At 42.9% G+C, this 18,956-nt stretch overlaps 1 protein-coding gene across 1 annotated transcript in view; it reads right to left on the bottom strand.

Annotated features, from left to right (window-relative positions):
- Positions 1 to 6,580: 6,580 nt before the first annotated feature.
- NT5C1B (5'-nucleotidase, cytosolic IB) overlaps positions 6,581 to 18,956 on the bottom strand; it is a 30,001-nt gene continuing 17,625 nt past the window's right edge. The window contains exons 6-7 of the mRNA XM_075861067.1: positions 17,473 to 17,657; positions 6,581 to 11,489 (exon numbers count right to left, since the gene is read on the bottom strand). Of these exons, the coding sequence (XP_075717182.1) occupies positions 11,115 to 11,489; positions 17,473 to 17,657 (560 nt within the window). The 3' untranslated portion in view covers positions 6,581 to 11,114. The remainder of the gene's footprint in view (positions 11,490 to 17,472; positions 17,658 to 18,956) is intronic.

Below are 18,956 nucleotides of genomic sequence, written 5' to 3'. Positions count from 1 at the left end.
ACACATCAAACTTATCGAGAATTTCACAAGAAAAACAATGGTGTGCTTGGTTTTAACGTTACTTTATTCTTTCATGAGTTATTTACAAGTTTCTGACCACTTATAAAATGTGTTCAAAGTGCTGCCCATTGTGTTGGATTGTCAATGCAACCCTCTTCTCCCACTCTTCACACACTGATAGCAACACCGCAGAAGAAATGCTAGCCCAGGCTTCCAGTATCCGTAGTTTTAGTTGCTGCACATCTCGTATCTTCACAGGATAGACAATTGCCTTCAGATGACCCCAAAGATAAAAGTCTAAGGGGGTCAGATTGGGAGGCATTTCTTCTGCGGTGTTGCTATCAGTGTGTGAAGAGTGGGAGAAGAGGGTTGTATTGACAATCCAACACAATGGGCAGCACTTTGAACACATTTTATAAGTGGTCAGAAACTTGTAAATAACTCATGAAAGAATAAAGTAACGTTAAAACCAAGCACACCATTGTTTTTCTTGTGAAATTCTCGATACGTTTGATGTATCACATGACCCTCTTCCCTTTGAAAAAATTAAAGTTGGATACAAACTGGTCGACTTCAAAATGGCCGCCATGGTCAACACCCAGCTTGAAAAGTTTCCCCCCTCCCATATACTAATGTGCCACAAACAGGAAGTCAATATCACCAACCATTCCCATTTTATTCAGGTGTATCCATATAAATGGCCCACCCTGTATAATGCCCTATATAGTGGCCCCACACAGTATAATAATAATATTTAATAATATAATATATTATAACCCCTTCCCCGATGCTGTGACCGGGGATTCCACTCCAGGAGAAGCCCCTGATGTCACTGTCCATAAATGGATAGTGACATCAGGGGCAACTCCTGAAGCAGAATCCCCGTCCACAGCATTGCCGAGGTGGTGTCCAGGAATTCCACTCCAGGAGAAGCCCCTAACGTCTCTGTCCATTTATGGAGAGTGACATCAAGGGCTTCTCCTGGAGTGGAATCCCTGGTCACAGCGTCGGCAACGCTGTGGACGGGGATTCCACTTCAAAATTTGACCCTGATCTCACTGTACATTTATGGACTGAGACATAAAGCACTCCGTCCAGGAGCGGAATCCCCGGCCACATGGCGATTCTGCTCCTTCAGGGAGCCACAGTGGTGCTAGTAGATAGCAGAGCAGGAAGATACCTGAATGCTCTGCTATAGTGTTCATGACATAAGTAGAGTCGTGTGATATATTCCTTACCTTAACCCCATCTCTAATCCCCCTTAAGAAAGAAACAACACATGAAACAGAGGTTAAATTTTAATGGCCACAGCAGCCGTTTATTATTGATTTACAGAAAGTAAAATTCCATAAACAAAAACATCATATAAAACATAGAATTCCACAAAATGAAGGGCATAACCAGGTATTCGTAGTGGCCATCACGCATATTAAATGCCGTCATCCATTCGTCACCCTGACGAATCCGGATTAGATTGTAGGCCCCACGCAGGTCTAGTTTGGAAAAAAAATTTGCTCCCAGTATACGATCAAACAGTTCAGAAATTAAAGGCAACGGGTATCTGTTCTTTACCGTGATCTGGTTAAGGCCCGGGTAGTCAATGCAGGGTCGGATAAATACATCCTTTTTAACAAAGAAAAACCCGGCCCCGGTCGGGAATGAGGATTTGCGTATGAAGCCCTTCTCTAAATTCTCCTTGATATAGACAGACATCGACTGGGTCTCATGTAAGGAGAGAGGGTAAACTCTACCACGAGGAGGAGACCAAGTCAAAAGGACAATCTTACGCCCGGTGTGGAGGCAACGTCTCTGCCTTCTTCTTGTTGAAGACATCCGAGAACTGAGAGTAGCAAGAGGGCAACCCTGCCAATGACTGATGCGGAGGAGGCTGAACCAGATGGATATGCCCCAGACAGTGGTTGAGGCACTTGGGGCCCCACTGGAAAACCTCTCCAGAGTTCCAATCCAGGACTGGGACGTGTAGATGGAGCCAAGGCAAATCCAGCAGCACAGGGTTGACGGCCTTGGGTAGGATAAAAAAGGAGATTAGCTCAGAATGAAGGGCTCCTTCTTGAAGCCTCAGCGGTTTGGTCACAGACAACATTGGGTCGGGCAGCAGCAGTCCATCTACTGAGGCAACGATCAACGGCTTTTCCAGAACGGTAGTGGGCAATTGAAGAAGATCCACAAGGTCTCCGCGTATAAAATTGTCTGCAGAGCCAGAGTCCAGATAGGCAGAGGCCAGGTGGGTCCTCTCGCCAGCAACAATAGTCACAGGGATAGACAGCTTGGAAGAGAGTTCTCTGTCAAATGCTGTTTCGCCCAGGGTTGTCTCCCCAACTAATCCTAGGCGTTGGTGTTTTTTGGCTTCTGGGGACACAGACGCACCACGTGACCAGCGAGGCCGCAATATAGACAAAGTCCAGAAGTGCACCTGCGCTGTTTCTCCTGGACAGATAGTCTAAGTCGGCACGGCGCCCTCATGCCCGGTTTCACCGCTTGCAGCAGCTATGGCTGCTACAGCGGTAGCGACGACAGTGAGAGAAGAATCGCCGGGCAGAAAGGCAGCTGCCGAGTCGCCGGGCCGGGGCGCTTATGAAACAGGGGAAGGGAGCCAGTGCAGTGCCCCCTTCCACCTACTGGAGTGATGTGCCCTATGCAAAGGTACAGGTTCGCACACTCCTAAAGCCGGCCCTGTGTGCAAGTGTCCTAAGGTTCTGTGCAGACTAGCGTCATGGCAGTCATTCATCTATTATAATGCCTTCTGCTCCCTGCTGCTGGCACTATGTACTTAACTGCTGCTGGCGTCTCCTCCCTCCTGGCAAGTGAGCTCCTCTTCTCCGAGGTCAGCGTCTGGCTGCTGTCCTCGCTCTGGGTCCTAGTAGGCACGCACCGACTTTCTTTTTCTTAAAGGGCTAGCGCACACCAAATTATTCCATCCAGCTTTCCCTTGGTATAAAGTGTCCTCCCATTCCTGTCCTCTTTGCCAGAGCAATTTGGTTCATCCAAACTTGTCTTCTGAATATCTGCTATATCATTTATTGGATTTTCTGTGTTTGACCTCTGCCTATACCTTTTAACCATCCTTGCCTGCCTCTTGCCCTGACCGTTTGATAGTGACCTGCAGGGCCGCCATCAGGAATTTCAGGGCCCCCTACAGCTAAATTTTCTGGGCCCCCCTACCATGGCACCGCCTGTTAACGGTACTCCGTCCAGCACTATATCATGGTACCCAGGGCCGCCATCAGGGGGGGTATTATGGGTACTGATGTGAGAGGCCCGGCCAAACCTAATTGAAAGGGGGGCCCTGGATGAGATTGGATGAGATTGTTCAAATCTCATCCACTCTGCTGCGACTGTAATACGCTGCGGATTTTCCACAATAAAATGTGTTGCATAAAATCCGCAGTGTTCATGCCTAGTGTGTTCCTACCCTAAGGCCGGATTCACACAAGCGTGTGCTTTTTGTGTGCGCAAAAACGTGGCATTTTGCGCATGCAAAAGGTCCATAACGGCTCCGTGTGGCAGCAGCGTATGATGCGCGGCTGCGTGATTTTCGCGCAGCCGCCATCATTATGACACTCTGTTTGTATGTTTGTAGCACGTGGTGCTTTTCTGTTTTCATTCATAGTTTATACTGCTGCGGAAGTGCTGGGCGTGATTTTCACGCACCCATTGACTTCAATGGGTGCGTGATGCGCCAACAATGCACAAATATCGGACATGTCGTGAGTTTTACGCAGCGGACACACGGACACACGCTGCGTGAAAATCACTGACAGTCTGCACGGCCCCATAGAGAAACACAAGTCCGTGCGAGGCGCGTGAAAATCACGCACATTGCACGGATGTATTACACGTTCGTCTGAATAAGCCCTAACAATAAGGCCCAGTTCACAGAGTTTTTGGGCCTTGATATTGACTCGGACACTGCGTCAGAATCAGCACCAAAAAACATCCAAAACCGCCTCCCATTGATTTAATCTGAAATCAATGGGAGCCAGTCGCGGAAAAAAGAAAAAGCAGCACGTCCTTTCTTGCCGCGGTTCCGCCTCTGACCTCCCATCGAAATCAATGGGAGGCAGAAAATGCATTTTTCCCTGCGTTTTTTGTCTGCTGTCCTCAATCGCAGCGGGCAAAAAACGCAGCAAAAAACGCGGCAAGATAGTGTGGGCAGGTGAAAATCTGCCTCAAAATTCTTTAAGGAATTTTGAGGCAGGTTTTTTCGGCCTGCAAAATACTCTGTGTGAACAGGGCCATACATAAACAGCACTTTGAGACACTCTACTCACCGTGTCAGAAGAGCTGCTCCCACTCCAGTCCTCTTCAGGCGATGTCTTCGGTCCAGATGTCGTCCTTCACCTCCAGGCTCCAGAAAATGGCGGGGATCGTAGAACTGCCGCCGCGCAACAACTAGACTCCTCCCCCTCTCCTTACGCAGCTACGCTCTGGAAAAGGACGAGGAGGCGGAGTCGGACGAGGAGGCGGAGTCGGACGAGGAGGCGGACGAGTCGGAGGCGTGCCAGCAGGTAAGTAGACTGCGCCGCTGTCCAGTGTGGCTGTCCTTCCCCCTAGATCTTGTGTTGCGGGCGCACCGCCTCCCTCTCGGCGGCGCGCCTGGTCGTGTGGGCGTGCGCGCTTGCGGTCGCGCGCTCGCTCGTACACGCGCTCGCACGCGCGCAAGCGGGTGGTGTTTCGCGGCGGTGATGAGAGGGGGGCCCGCAGCTCACGGCGGTGTTTCACGAGAGGGGGGCCCGCAGCTCACGACATTGTTTTGGTGAAAAAAACAGGCCCCATTGCAGGGGCCTGTTTTTTTCTACCAAAGGCAAGTCGCGGCAGTTGCCGGGCCCCCCTTTCAATTAAGTTTGGCCGGGCCCCCTACAGTAGTACCCCTAATACCCCCCTGATGGCGGCCCTGGTGACCTGTGACGAACCTCTGCCACCTGCCCTGATCTTTTGCTACACCTGACTCTGCATACTGTCCTAGAGTTTGCACTACACCGGTTAAACATTGGCCGTCATTGAAGTAGACAACTCTGGTGGTAGCGATCTGAGGTACCCTTGCATCAAGTCCAGAATCCCTATATAGGGGTTAAAGGGTGAAAACAAGGGGTTCCCTTAGACTCCGCTTCTTAGTTAAGCCCTATATCAAATCCCTTGGTGACAAAGTGGGTTCACACTGCCCTCTGCTGGCCCCGTGATTAACTAATTATTAATGGATCCGAACAAATCCTATGGTCTTATAATGGGTCCGTTTGGTTTCCATTGGAGTTACAAACTGTGATATTCTTTCAAAGACACTGGAACCCCTGGCAATATACAAACTGAACACACTATAAATTTAATTATGGCGTTAACTTAATCCAGGAGAATTGTCTAACCTCTTCAATGAAGACAAATTGGTCTTTGCCCAGTGCCAGGGAATTTTTAGTTGGTCTTCTCCTGGGTCAAACTGCTAGGTCTAAATAAAGTTGAACGTGATGCACTTGTCATTTTAAATATATGGTTTTTTTATCTACATAACTATGGTTCTGGACAAAAAAAATCTGAGAATTATAAATTTGTTTTTTCATTTTTTAATTCCTAGTTAAAACAAAGCATTAGAGAAGATATCATGTTTTGTAGAAAAATATTTTTTCACAAATATACCCAATATTTTTAGATGAAAAAATATGAATGAGAAAAATAACAAGCATTGTAAAGTTACATTACAAATTGATTATTTGGTATCACCCTTTGTAAACAGCAAGCCTGGTCAAAAGATCATAAAATGTATCACATTGGACAATTTGTCGTTGCAGACGGTCCTTATTGGCTCCTTATTCTATGTCTATAGTAACCAGGGCCAAACACTATGCAGGTAGGACTATAATCTGTAATTATAATATACCGTAGGTTACACAACCCCTTTACAGTTTATGTTCATATTTGAACACCATTTACCTCTTTATATCAACATATAATCTACCACTTTGGAAATACAATATATTGTAGACTATTCACAAAAAATCCTGATTGTTACTGGAACCAGTTCACACTGTATCCACATAAACACCCCTAACGGAGCAACTGAACTTCCAGAATGTAGTGCAATCATCTGCACTGCATTCCGGGACTGTTTTTTTCTTTATGCGACACGATTTAGCAGATTAAGCTCTGCACAGACTCTGAACCAGCAGGAGTTGCTTCATGTTGTGAGCTTAGTATCATGCAGAATTGTAAGTGGGATAAGAATACAATTGAAGCCATGATGTAACCCCAGATCAGTACTCGATACGTAAAACAAGGTTCGACATTTACCTACATAGATACAAATATGTTTATGTTTGATTCCAACCTGAACCGCTTCATAAGAACGGGTTGCCTAGCTAAAATAAAACGTAGGCTTCCTTTACATCTGTGTAATGGGTTCCATCAGACCTTTCTGTCAGGGGAACCCATGAACAGAAACCAAAAGGAAACCATAGCTTTCCGTTTGCATTATTGATTTCAATGGTAACGCTTCCATTGCTAATGGTTTCCATTTGCATCCGTTCCGCAAGGTTTCCTTTTTTTCGGCGGAATCAATTGTATAGTCGACTACGCTATTGATTCCGCAAAAAAACGGAAACCTTACGGAACGGAGACAATTGGAAACTATTAGCAATGGAAGCGTTCCTATTGAAATCACGGAAAGCTATGATTTCCTTTTGGTTTCCGTTCATGGGTTCCCCTGACGGAAAGGCCTGACAGAACCCATGACACAGATGTGAATGAAGCCTTACCTGAAGATTTAAAGTGGGATAACCCCCTTTTTTAATTTATAGCCCATCATCCAGACAAGTCAGAAAAGTAGGCTAGGTGAAAACTGACAACTACAGCCATGATTGTGATATTTTGCAAACATTACATAAGGACACTTTAGCATAATCATCCCCAAATCTACAACTGCCTCATCTATAAAGCAAAAAAATGATAAAGTGTAAGTACATAACATAGAATCCCTGATTTTACCCTATTAGTTACCCTGATAAACAGCCATCAGTGCAGTATGTGGTTTCCTACCAAACCCTCTTCTCCAACTATAAGCAGCAAAATGCAATACACCTTTTTAAAGCAATTTATTTGATATACCTAAACGAAAAACTCCACCATGAAAAATGTATTGCAATTTGATAGGTCAACACAAGACCCAGCTACATCTGCATAGACCTTTGGTATCTAAGATTTGTCTCCAATGATGTGTAGTATCTAAGCCCTGTCTCCAAAGACCAATGATATATAAGATGTGTTATATCTATGGTGTATTTATACCTCTTATATCTATGATGTATCTAAAAAATGTTGTACTGTCTATCTAAGCATCTAAGCTCTCAGTTGTATCTACAGAGAACTGTATTCTCAAAAGACATTTGGTATCTAAGCTGTGCTTCTAAGAACTGTAGCGTTTAAGATGTATATCCAAAGACTAGTACTATGTAATCTGTATCTATGGACACCTGTACTACCTATGGTATATATATATAAAAGGCTTTACTATCTAAGCTCTTACTTGTATCTAAAGATTTGTATATAAAATGTATCTCCTCCAGTATCTAAGCTGTATCTACAAAGAACTGTATTCTCCAAAAACATTCGGTATCTAAGCTGTGCTTCTAAGAATCGTAGCGTCTAAGATGTATATCAAAAGACTGGAGCTATGTAATCTGTATCTATGGACTCCTGTTGCTATCTAAGGCCCCATGCACACGACCGTAAAAACGCCCGTAATTACGTGCCCATTAACTTCTATTGGCCACGGGTACCTTCCCGTTTGCTTATGGGAAGGTGCCCGGGCCGTTGAAATATATAGAACATGTCCAATTTCAGGCCGTAATTACGGCAGGGGAAGGCCCATAGAAGTCTATGGGGCTCCCGTAATTACGGGTGGCTACGTGTGTGCACTTGTAATTACGGGAACGTTGCTAGGCATGGTACTCACTGTCCAGCGGTAGTCACTGTCCAGGGTGCTGAAAGAATTAAACGATCACTGCTGGATAGAGAGAAGGGGCTGCACTGATCGGCAGTAATTCTTTCAGCACCCTGGACAGTGACTATCGCTGGACAGTGAGTACCATGCGCGGCGCTTATTTCTAATGTTTCTTTCAAAAACATACTTACCCAGAACTCCCTGCTTCTTCCTCCAGTCCGGCCTCCTGGGATAACGTTTCATCCCATGTGACCGCTGCTGCCAATCACAGGCTGCAGCGGTCACATGGACTGCCGCGTCATCCAGGGAAGTCGGACTGGATGTCAAAAGAGGGACGCGTCACCAAGACAATGGCCAGGGGACGTATGAACTTCTTTTTCTTTCTATCGCTGCATTCTGCTGCGGAAACTCTGCCCGAAAGGGCTGCCCCTTCTATCTATCCAGCACTGATAGAGAAAAGAGGCTGCCGATCAGAGCTGGATAGAGAGAAGAGGCTGGCGATCAGTGCTGGATAGAAAGAAGGGGCTGCCGATTAGTTCATTGCAATATCTCTGTCTACGTGCAAAGACAAGTAGAGAAAACAGATCCGTAAATACGGGTGGAATATGGGTGACTATGGACCCGTATATACGGGAACGAGTCTGTAAATACGGGTGACAAAGGATCCGTATTTCCGCCAGTATTTACGGGAGGGAAAAAATACGGTTGTGTGCATGGGACCTAAGCTCTTACCTGTATGTAAAGATTTGTATATAAAATGGATCTCCAAAGACCTACAGTATCTAAGCTGTATCTACAAAGCCTTGTAGTATCAAAAGGTGTGAAGTGTCTTAGAACGATCAAATAAACCACTCAACCTAAACTAAGATTTCTGTCATGGTGGAGCTCCCTTTCAATACTGTTTTCATGTACAAAAAGTTTCAATTGCAGCCTGTAAAACATGTACGGATGTAGCCATCTTTACAGATGTAGACATCTTTATAGATGTAGATCTAGATGTAGATATCTTTTAAAGTATTAAATACAAGCAACATGCAATACATGCACATTTATCTCGTATTTTTCAATTACTTTTCAATGGCTTTTGTTTTGTTGTGTGATATCACATTGCAGCAAGTTATCACAGTCAAGATAAAGATTGCTACATCTGTATATTGACTCTGATAACTTACTGCAGTGTGCTATCATACAACAAATGCCATTAAAAAGTCATTGAAAAAGTCAAGATAAAGGATCTTTCCACTGTGTATTTAATGCGTTAAAAGTCAAGATAAAGATGGCTACATCAGTAGACCACAATCCCAGTGCTTAAAAGAAATAGATTAAATTCACGACAATATCCCATTAATAAACAAGTCTATGGTTAGTTGAAGGCACTAAAGCTACCTGACCATATAAAAGGCACAAATTAAATGTAAAACTGGGTGGTCCTAATGAAAATTATGTAATACAAGTACATAGTCCTAATTTAAAACCACACTATAGAGCACAAAAGTCTAAAAAAAATCTAAATCCTACCAGCAGTGCTACCTTATATGCTCTTCAAACATGTAAGCAGCTCCATTCATCTCCATGAATGATTCCCTATTGGTCCAGCAGGAAATGTCATATAGACAAGCACTTACATCTACAGGGAGCACATGTATGCTTAGACCATTGGTCTCCAACCTCCATCCTAAGGGTATGTGCACACGATATCGACAATTACGGCTGAAATTACGGAGCTGTTTTCAGGAGAAAACAGCTCCTGCATTTCAGACGTAATTGCTCGTACTCGCGTTTTGCGAGGCGTCAATTACGGCCGTAATTTGGAGCTGTTCTTCATTGAAGTCAATGAAAAACGGCTCAAATTACGTCCCAAGAAGTGTCCTGCACTTCTTTGACGACGCTGTTATTTTACGCGCCGTCTTTTGACAGTGACGCGTAAAATGACAGGTCATCGGCACAGTACGTCGGCAAACCCATTGAAATGAATGGGCAGATGTTTGCCGACGTATTTGAGCCGTGTTTTCAGGCGTAATTCGAGGCGTAAAACGCCTCGTTTATGGCTGAAAATAGGTCGTGTGAACCCAGCCTTAGACAATGAGCAGATTTTTTAAAACCAACCCTTCCAAGGGCTTCCGATTACCAGGACAACGTTAGGGTAAGAGGTTTTACCTTCTTTTTTTGTATTGCATTATTCTCTCCAGTTCATAATGGATTGCCTAGTTTTACTGAAAACAGTTATGTTGTGGACCAACTAATAATCTACAAGGTCACTATAAAACCACAAAAGTATTTTGACCATCATGACACTTTGATGTTGTAATGATAGATTTAAAGGTTATGTCCTCTTTAAATATAAAAAAATCACCAGTAAATTAAAGTTCTTGAGTTGTTTTTGTCTGCTGGGTGTCAACCAATATGTCTCACATATGGGGTGATTACTGAGCTTTTCCTGAGTCCTGAAGGCTAAATCTGCCTCTTTATCCAAAAATAGGTGGTTTCTGATAAAGTTGGGTGACAACCCTAATTGGAGCTCGAACTGGGGCTTCAATAGTTGTCATCCAGCCTTTCCAAATGCAGATATAACTAAAAAAAAACAGCCGGAATAGAATTTTTACCATCTTGACGTAAACAACTCAAGGTCGGATGTATGCACTGCAGTTAAAATTTTATGTTTTATGGACTAGCAACATCAGTCTGTCATGAAGGACAACATATACCACTGATTTTCATGAGAAGATTACACAAAATGTCTATCTTCAATACAAGTAGGCAACAATTGGCCACAAGTGATCGGATTTTTCCACCTGATCCAATAATTGAGCCATGATGGAGGGGGGGGGGGGGCGGAGGCAGGCATCGAAAGCTTTTCTAACAATCAGAAGGATTCGGAATCACCCTTGTCGATAATGTCTGACCAATTTAAGTCTTCCTGCTCTGTTCTGGCAAGAGGACAAGGATCAAACTCCTCCTGTCATGCCAATACAGCTGGGGTATCAAGGATGAGTAGGTGTCTTGCCAACAGTTAGTGCTTGTGAGGCATCTAGCCTTCTCTATATAGCTTCCTCAAGACAAATGATTGAATTATGTGACTCGGATAGATAACTTGCTTCATCATAAACACCTATAGAAGATAATATATTATTTACAAACAACTTTACTTAAAAAGAAGATATTATCTCTATTTCTTTTCCGGTTCATTCTTGGCTTCCTCTTTTAAGGTTGATTTGTGGTACTTTTGACCAATCCCATAAGGGACATGAGCTGCAATTGTACCCAGTTCTTGGGCACCTTCTATGTGAAACATCTGGTCATCAAAGAATAGATGAGGTCGAATTTTGTCTAAAATTGGTCCTTTCGGGGCACCTGCGAGAAAAAGTGCTTCATCCACCTCCAGACCCCAGGCACGCAAGGTCTTCAATGCTCGGGCACCAGAGCTGGCAGCACTTCTGGCGGTCACAAGGTAGGTCCTTATGGGGCACTTCAGACGGGCATCTTTAGCATAAAACTTCCTCTGGAGCTTCCCTAGTGCTTCTAGAAAACATTTCAATGGACCCTGTAGAAGAAATGAGTATGTTTCCCATTAAATACTATAGACATGTTTTCTGTGGCGGCAGCATTTACATCTATTGAGATTCTGTTTAACTTAAATTACAAAATCTTAAGTACATTGAAAGGAATAATCACATTATAAATAATTGTAATGTTTGCTAATATAAGCGGTTTATAGCAGGCTGCTTAGATTGCGTAATTCCATCTGGCACTGGGCATAGACTTGGCACCCGCTATTGTTGCATTTAAAAATCACATAACCATTCTGCTCCAGTGTTTTGAAAACGTAGAATAACAAATACTAAGAGCGTTGTGTGATACTCGTTACATTATACATGTCTACGCTAAATGAAAGCAAGCTGTTGTCACAACAAAGCAAGAATTAACAGCTTACGCCATTTTTTGACTTGGTACCGTGTATAAAGTACAAGCTGCCTGTGTAATGTACGGGGCACTATACAGTTCTCATCGATTTATAGAAGGAAAAAACGACAACATTATTTATTTATGTAACAAACAAAAAAAGAAACTATCTATCTATCTATCTATCTATCTATCTATCTATCTTCTGGGTGTATGTGCAGAGTAGGTCCCCACCTCATAGAGGTCGCCTTGTCGTGCCAGGTGGGCAAACACTTTTTGATCAAAATTTGCACTAAGAACCTCCCTATTATAAATAGATTTAGCTTTACTGCATATTTATCTATATTTATTGGTTTAGGTTGCATTGGTGTTCGCAGTGTGCTGTCACCATTCTTTTTCTGCTATCTATCTATCTATCTATCTATCTATCTATCTATCTATCTATCTATCTATCTATCTCTCCCTCTCTTAATCTCCCTCTCTTAACCCCTTCCCCCTGCTTGCATTCTGGGCCCTAATGTCCAAGCCATTTTTTACATTTTTCCATTGTCACATTCGAAGAGCTATAACTTTTTTATTTTTGCGTCGGCATAGCTGTATAAGGTCTTGTTTTTTGTGGGACGACTTGCAGTTTTTATTGGTTCCATTTGAGAGTAGATGCGACTTTTTGATCACTTTTTATCACAATTTTTTAAAGTCAGGATTAACAGAAAACAGCAATTCTTCCATAGTTTTTTATTTTATTTTTTTACGGCGTTCACAGTGCGGGTTAAATAATGTAACAGCTTTATAGTCGGGGTCGTTACGGACGCGGCAATACCAAATATGTGCAACTTTTTTGCTTTATTGTGGGTTTTTTAATAGTAAAGCAGTTTGTAAGGGGAGAAAGTGGGTTTTTCATTTTTTTTTTTTCACTTTTTTTTTTAATTAACTTTATTCAACTTTTTTTTACTTTTATACTAGTCCCACTAGGGGACTTCACTAAGCGATCCTCCGATCGCTATTATAATACACTGCAATACTTTTGTATTGCAGTGTATTACTTGCCTGTCCGTTTAAAACGGACAGGCATCTGCTAGGTCATGCCTGTGGCATGACCTAGCAGGCATTCGCTACAGGCAGATCTGGGGGCCTTTATTAGGCCCCCGGCTGCCATCGCAGACACAGACACTCGGCGATCTTATCGCCGGGTGTCAGTCTTATGAGAGGGAGCCCCCTCCCTCTCTCAAAAACCACTCAGACCACTATCGTGCACCGCATCTGAAGGGTTAAACGAGTGAGATCGATACTTATATCGATCTCACCCGGCAGAGCAGGGACGCCCCCAGCCCTCAGCTGCCTCTGGCAGCTGAGAGCAGGGAGATTTGACAGCTCCCTGCTCGGTTTACTTTATTCTAAAGCATCGCCGTGGAATGGTGGCGCTGTAGAATAAAACCCATTAATGACCGCCGTGAAAAGGCTTATCGGCGGTCATTAAGGGGTTAATCTCTCTCTTAATATCTCAATCTCTCTTAATCTCTCAATCTCTAAAAACTCTCTTAATCTCTCAAACTCTCTCTCTCTGTCTCTCTCTCCGTCTCTCTCTCAATCTATCTCTCTCAATCTCTCTCTTTTATGCTCTCTCTCTCTTTTAAGCTCTCTCTCGCTTAATCTCTCTCAGCTCTCTCTAATCTCTCATCTCTATCTACATACAAACGTATCATTTGTTAAAGGGGTTGTCCACGAACGGACAACTGATGACCTATCCAGTCATCAGTATATGATCGGTGGGGATCGACATGCGGACCCGCACCGATCAGCTTTGTCGGCTGACTCCGGGCACTGGACACCCATGTACTGCAGCTCTGCTCTTATTCAAAGGGAGTGGTCAGAGCCATCTAATTCCAGCTCCAACTACTGCATACCCTTAAACACATTTGGTGCCCGGAGGTAGCCAGAGCAGCTGATCGGTGAGGGGTCCGGGGGTCAGACCCGCACCAATCATATACTGATGACCTATCCTGTGGACAACTAATGAATTTCATAACTCATAATTATTGGTGGATTGTGAGAGAGACATACAATAAAGGGGGTACTCCATGCTGAACTATTTAATAGCAAGGGTCCATACATAATGTTCTCTCTTGAGGGCCCTCAGCTGACTTTGTCCGCCCTCTGTTTCTTGTATCTTTCTATTTTATATCTTTCTTTTTATTTTAAAAGTGATCTTACACTTTCAATGTATTTTACTTTTAGTTTGGTGGCATTTACAAGTTTATTTAATATTGTGATATAACGTCTGGCATCAGAATATTGTTTTGGGGTCATCTGTAAGGAAGCTGATCTATTGTTGTGATTGACAATATAGCTGCAGACAACATCTTGTGTACATTGTCAATAGATCTCATAACACCAAGATTTCCCGGTCTTGTTCATCATCACTGTATACAAACCAGTCGTCCGATCTATCCATCTCATTGGTGATGTTATTTAGCTCACAGTGCCCCTGTGTGGTCTATAAACACAAAAATATAGGGGGAGACTTAACAAAAGTGGTGTAAGGGAAAATTTGAGAAGTTGCCCATAGCAACCTATTAGATTCAGACTCTCATTATTCAGATGCACAAAAGCATCAACCTAATTGGTTGCCATAGGCAACTGCTCTTTTTTTCTCCACTAGATTTGATATACAAAGTATGTAAATAAAGGTGTTCTGGGCTGTGTGAGTGATGGAAATCCTATTAAAGCTTTTTTTACGGGTTTATAAAAAAAAAAAAAAAAAAAAAAGCTTAAAGGGGTTGACCAGTTTTGAAACCCCATTTTCATATACCCCAATAGGGAGTTCTGAAATAACGGGGGAACTGTTTAGGATCCTCATTTCTTGGCCAGAGTGGAAAGTCGTTACAAAGATTGTCTCTCGATCTGGAGGACCTGTCCTGTCTGTCATGTCCGTGGCTGCGGGCCGTCAGGTTCACTCTCCCCCTGACGGCCGCAGCCATGGGTCGGCAAGTGCTGGCCCCAGTCTCCTCCTCAGGGGATGCCAGCACTCGCTTCCACTCACCTCGGCTGGATCCCGTAGGGTGCACGCACACGCTCGTGCCCGCTCTTAAAGGGTCAGCGCGCACACCAGACTTTAATGAACTATCAGCCCATGAGTGCCCTGGACTATAAGAAGGGTTCAGCCCCTTGCTTCGATGCCTGAGCACTGTTGTCGTACCCTAAGTTTGTCTACGCGATGGTCTCCTAGTGTTTTCCAGTGTTCCTGTTCCTGATCCTGTTACCTGTATCCCATGCTATCCTGGTCGAGTGCCGTGCTGAGCCAAAGTCGTGCTGTGCTGTATACCACGCCTGTCCTGCTTCACCATGCCTGACGACTGCCTGCTGCCTAAGTCCCAGCCGAGCCCGCCTTGCTACTGTCCGAGCTGCCACAGGTACCCTATACGAACTATAGACTTTAAGCTGCACCCTGCTGGCCAGCTGCCCAGTGGGTCCACGAACCCTACGTGACACTGTCCTTCATTACACAGACAACCCATTGATTTGATTGGACACTGTGTAATGCTTGATTTCTCCTGTGGTAGTGCTGTTGGGAAATTGAACACTTACTAACAGGTTTCCTTATATATTACATCTGATCACTGTGATCATCTTAATATCAAGGAACCCTTCTGATAGGTGGGGATCAGACATCCCCTTTCTTCACTGTATAAATAAAAACTTCTACAACTTTCTAATAAATTTTGTGTTTCAACTCACCGTTTTCAAGATATTTGTTTGCTGTCAGTGAATGAAAACACTGTCTGCAAACGGTACAAAGCTAGCACTGCTCTCGGTTTAGAAATGGATACAATTGTATCCAGTCTAGACAATTTCTAGACTGAATACATTTGTATCTACTTCTAGGTTCAGAGCAGGACTAAACGTGTACCGGTTTATAGACTGTACATGTAAACAAATGTCGGCTTCACTTACAGTAAGCAGTGTACTTGAAAATGCGTAGAAATGTAATATCCCAAAGGGGGAATTTATTAAAGGCCATGCACAACGTTGACATCGTTTTTTTTCCCTTTTTTTTAATAAAAATGTCTATCAGTGTGATTGGTGCAACTTCCTAAATACATTTTATTAAAAAAATATTTTTGCCTTTTGAGATACAGCTGCTTTTTATCCTGTATACAGAGCAGCTGTATCGTGCACTAAGACCTGAATCCGCCAGGTCAGCAACACTGACGGGTTCAGTGTCAGCGGGAACTTTTTTGTTTCTGACAAGCAATATCCACCTGAAAAACAGCTCCTCATTTTCAGAAGTTTTTTTAATCAAAGTCACATTTTCAAGAACCGTTTTTGACTGACGTTTTTGGAGCTGTTTTTCTTTAGAGTCAATGAAAAACAGCTCCAAAAACGTCCCAAGAAGTGACACGTCTTTTTACGTTCCGTTTTTGGAAAACGAGGCGTAAAAAAATGCCCCGTCGGAACAAAACAATGTATTTCCCATTGAAATCAATGGGCAGATGTTTGGAGGCGTTCTGCTTCCGTTTTTTTAGGCCTTTTTCGAGGCATAAACGCCCCAAAATACGCCTTAAAACACTCCGTGTGAACATACCCTAATCTATCACCCTAATCTATCACATCTAAGTTACGACCTTAGATGTGATAGTAACAGCTCGATCCTGTGTGTCAGAGACACGCAGAACCCGCTGTCAGTGTGCCCGTTAGTCCCGCGGACCTGATGGATTCAAGTCTTAGCGAACGATACAGCTGCTCTGTATACAGGATAAAAAGCAGCTGTATCTCAAAAAGTAAAAATAATTTTTAATAAAATGTATTTTGAAAGTTGCACCAAACACACTGATAGACATTTTTACAAAAAACAAACAAACAATGTTACAGTTGTACATACGTAGCCTTTAAGACTGGGGTTTCATATGCCAGTCTTAATCTAGATAGTGCTGGAGTAATATGCAGCAGAAAGTCAAATCCATGACAGCTATGAGCTATAGATTTGCGCTATAATTTACGCCAAATTCTGGCCTCAATAAATTACATTAGTTGAACCGTGGAAGGCACCGGCCCATTCACTAAGTCTGTCCACTTTTTGGTAAAGTGGCATGAGTGGCACAAATACCTCAAAAGTAGCATTTTTTGCTCAAATTGTAACATTTTTAGGACACTTGCATTTTGTCTTCTGTTCTAGAACAAATGATACATTTCCCCAAAGTATATTAGAAACTCTGCAACTTTTAATTTATACGGTAATTAAGAATTATTTACATAAAACCGGAAAACCCCTTTTTAGTGTCCTTATGGTTTAGGTCCTGGTCACATCAGCATCTGGCTTCTGTTAATGGGTTCTGTTTGACCTTTCCGTCGGAGGAACTGATGAACGGAAAGCCAAATGGAAACCATAGCTTCTGTTAGCATTACCATTGATTTTTTTGCGGTAACAATAGCGTAGTCAAATACGCTATTGTTTCCGCAAAAATAAACGAAAACCTTACGGATTGGAAATAAACGTTTGGCTTTCCGATCATCGGTTCCTCCGATGGAAAGGTCCAACGGAAACCCATGAACGGAAGCCCGACACTGATGTGAACACACCCTAACAGTTTTAAAAACACATGGTTGGCAGGTGCACGACTCCATACCTGTGCCAGCGGCTTGTTCTCAAATTGTTTCTCATGTTCAAAGAAAGAGTCTAAGCCCCGTTCTTTAACAATTTGCTCAGACTCATCAGAAAACAGCACAGCGTCCCCATCAAAAGCCACTCTCAGCTCGTTCTCTGGTAGAACAATGTCTCGCTTGGAGGTAAACATGGTGGCGGCTGCAATACCTGGAATAAGATAAGTGAAGAAGCCGGGTTACCACATTATAACAGACACCACAATCAGGTCGCCATGTTGAAAGCAGAATCTTGTAGCGTTGCCTTTATAGTAGAGGTCACTAGTGTCCTGTTAATGTTCTCCATTAATGGTCGCACAAGATTAGATATCCCACTAGCATTGTAGCTACAAGAGGTGCAGAGATTGGCGCCGCACCGGAGTCCTGGTACCTGAGGCGACCCAGAGACCCATCAACCACGAGGAGGGCTGTGCTACAGATATTGCATCTGGGCCCTGGATCTTTAAACTACTCCTCTGTGTCCTGTCAACCTTGACAAGTAAAACATCTGCCCTCACACCATTATATAACAACAGTGCACAGGGGATCGAATCCATTACTTCCTAATAGTTGTAAGGTGCAGATACTTATTAGATGAAAGTTATCCGAACCCACTGATCTTACCCGTTTATTTACACTTATCAACTGATTTTTACACTTATGGCACATTTTTACCACTTGTATGCATTATTATATCATCACAGACTTTTATATTTATAATCTTCTATAAAATATGGTTATTGGTGATTGTTTGTACTAATTCATGATATCATTGAACCACGTGGTTTATATACCCTGCATGGTCCCTGTATATTTTATTGAAAAAAAACATATGACAGAGCTGAAACGTCACGTGGATATGGAATGAATGAATAAACGCTTCTATTCACTATTCCTGGAGTGATGCTTTTTTTGAATGTATATTTATTGACACCCTGGATCAACACCAAGTTCACTGGCACTCTGAGCGGTCTATCTATCTATCTATCTATCTATCTATCTAATATCTATTTATCTATCTATCTATCTATCTGTCTATCATCTATCTATCTATCTAATATCTATTTATCTCTCTCTGTCTCGTATCTATCTATCTATCTATCTAATATCTATTTATCTCTCTCTGTCTCGTATCTATCTATCTATCCATCTCTCTCGTATCTATCTCTCATATCTATCTCTCATATCTATCTATCTATCTATCTATCTATCTATCCATCCATATCTCTCATATCTATCTCTCATATCTATCTATCTATCTATCTATCTATCTATCCATCTCTCTCGTATGTATCTATCTATCTATCTCTAATTTTTGGTCATATATTGTAAGGAGGTCTACAATGAACCTACCCCCAATGTGACGTCAGCAGTAATATACTGTATATACAGTTATCAGAGTCAAGTTAAATTTGGCTACATCTGTACATAGATAATGTATAAAGCAGAAAAAGGATCCACAATGGCGCTG

The sequence above is a fragment of the Rhinoderma darwinii genome, chromosome 4, assembly GCF_050947455.1.
Source record: "Rhinoderma darwinii isolate aRhiDar2 chromosome 4, aRhiDar2.hap1, whole genome shotgun sequence".
Taxonomy (NCBI): domain Eukaryota; kingdom Metazoa; phylum Chordata; class Amphibia; order Anura; family Rhinodermatidae; genus Rhinoderma; species Rhinoderma darwinii.
The sequence above is the reverse complement of the archived record's forward strand: the minus strand, read 5'-3'. Positions and strand labels throughout refer to the sequence as shown.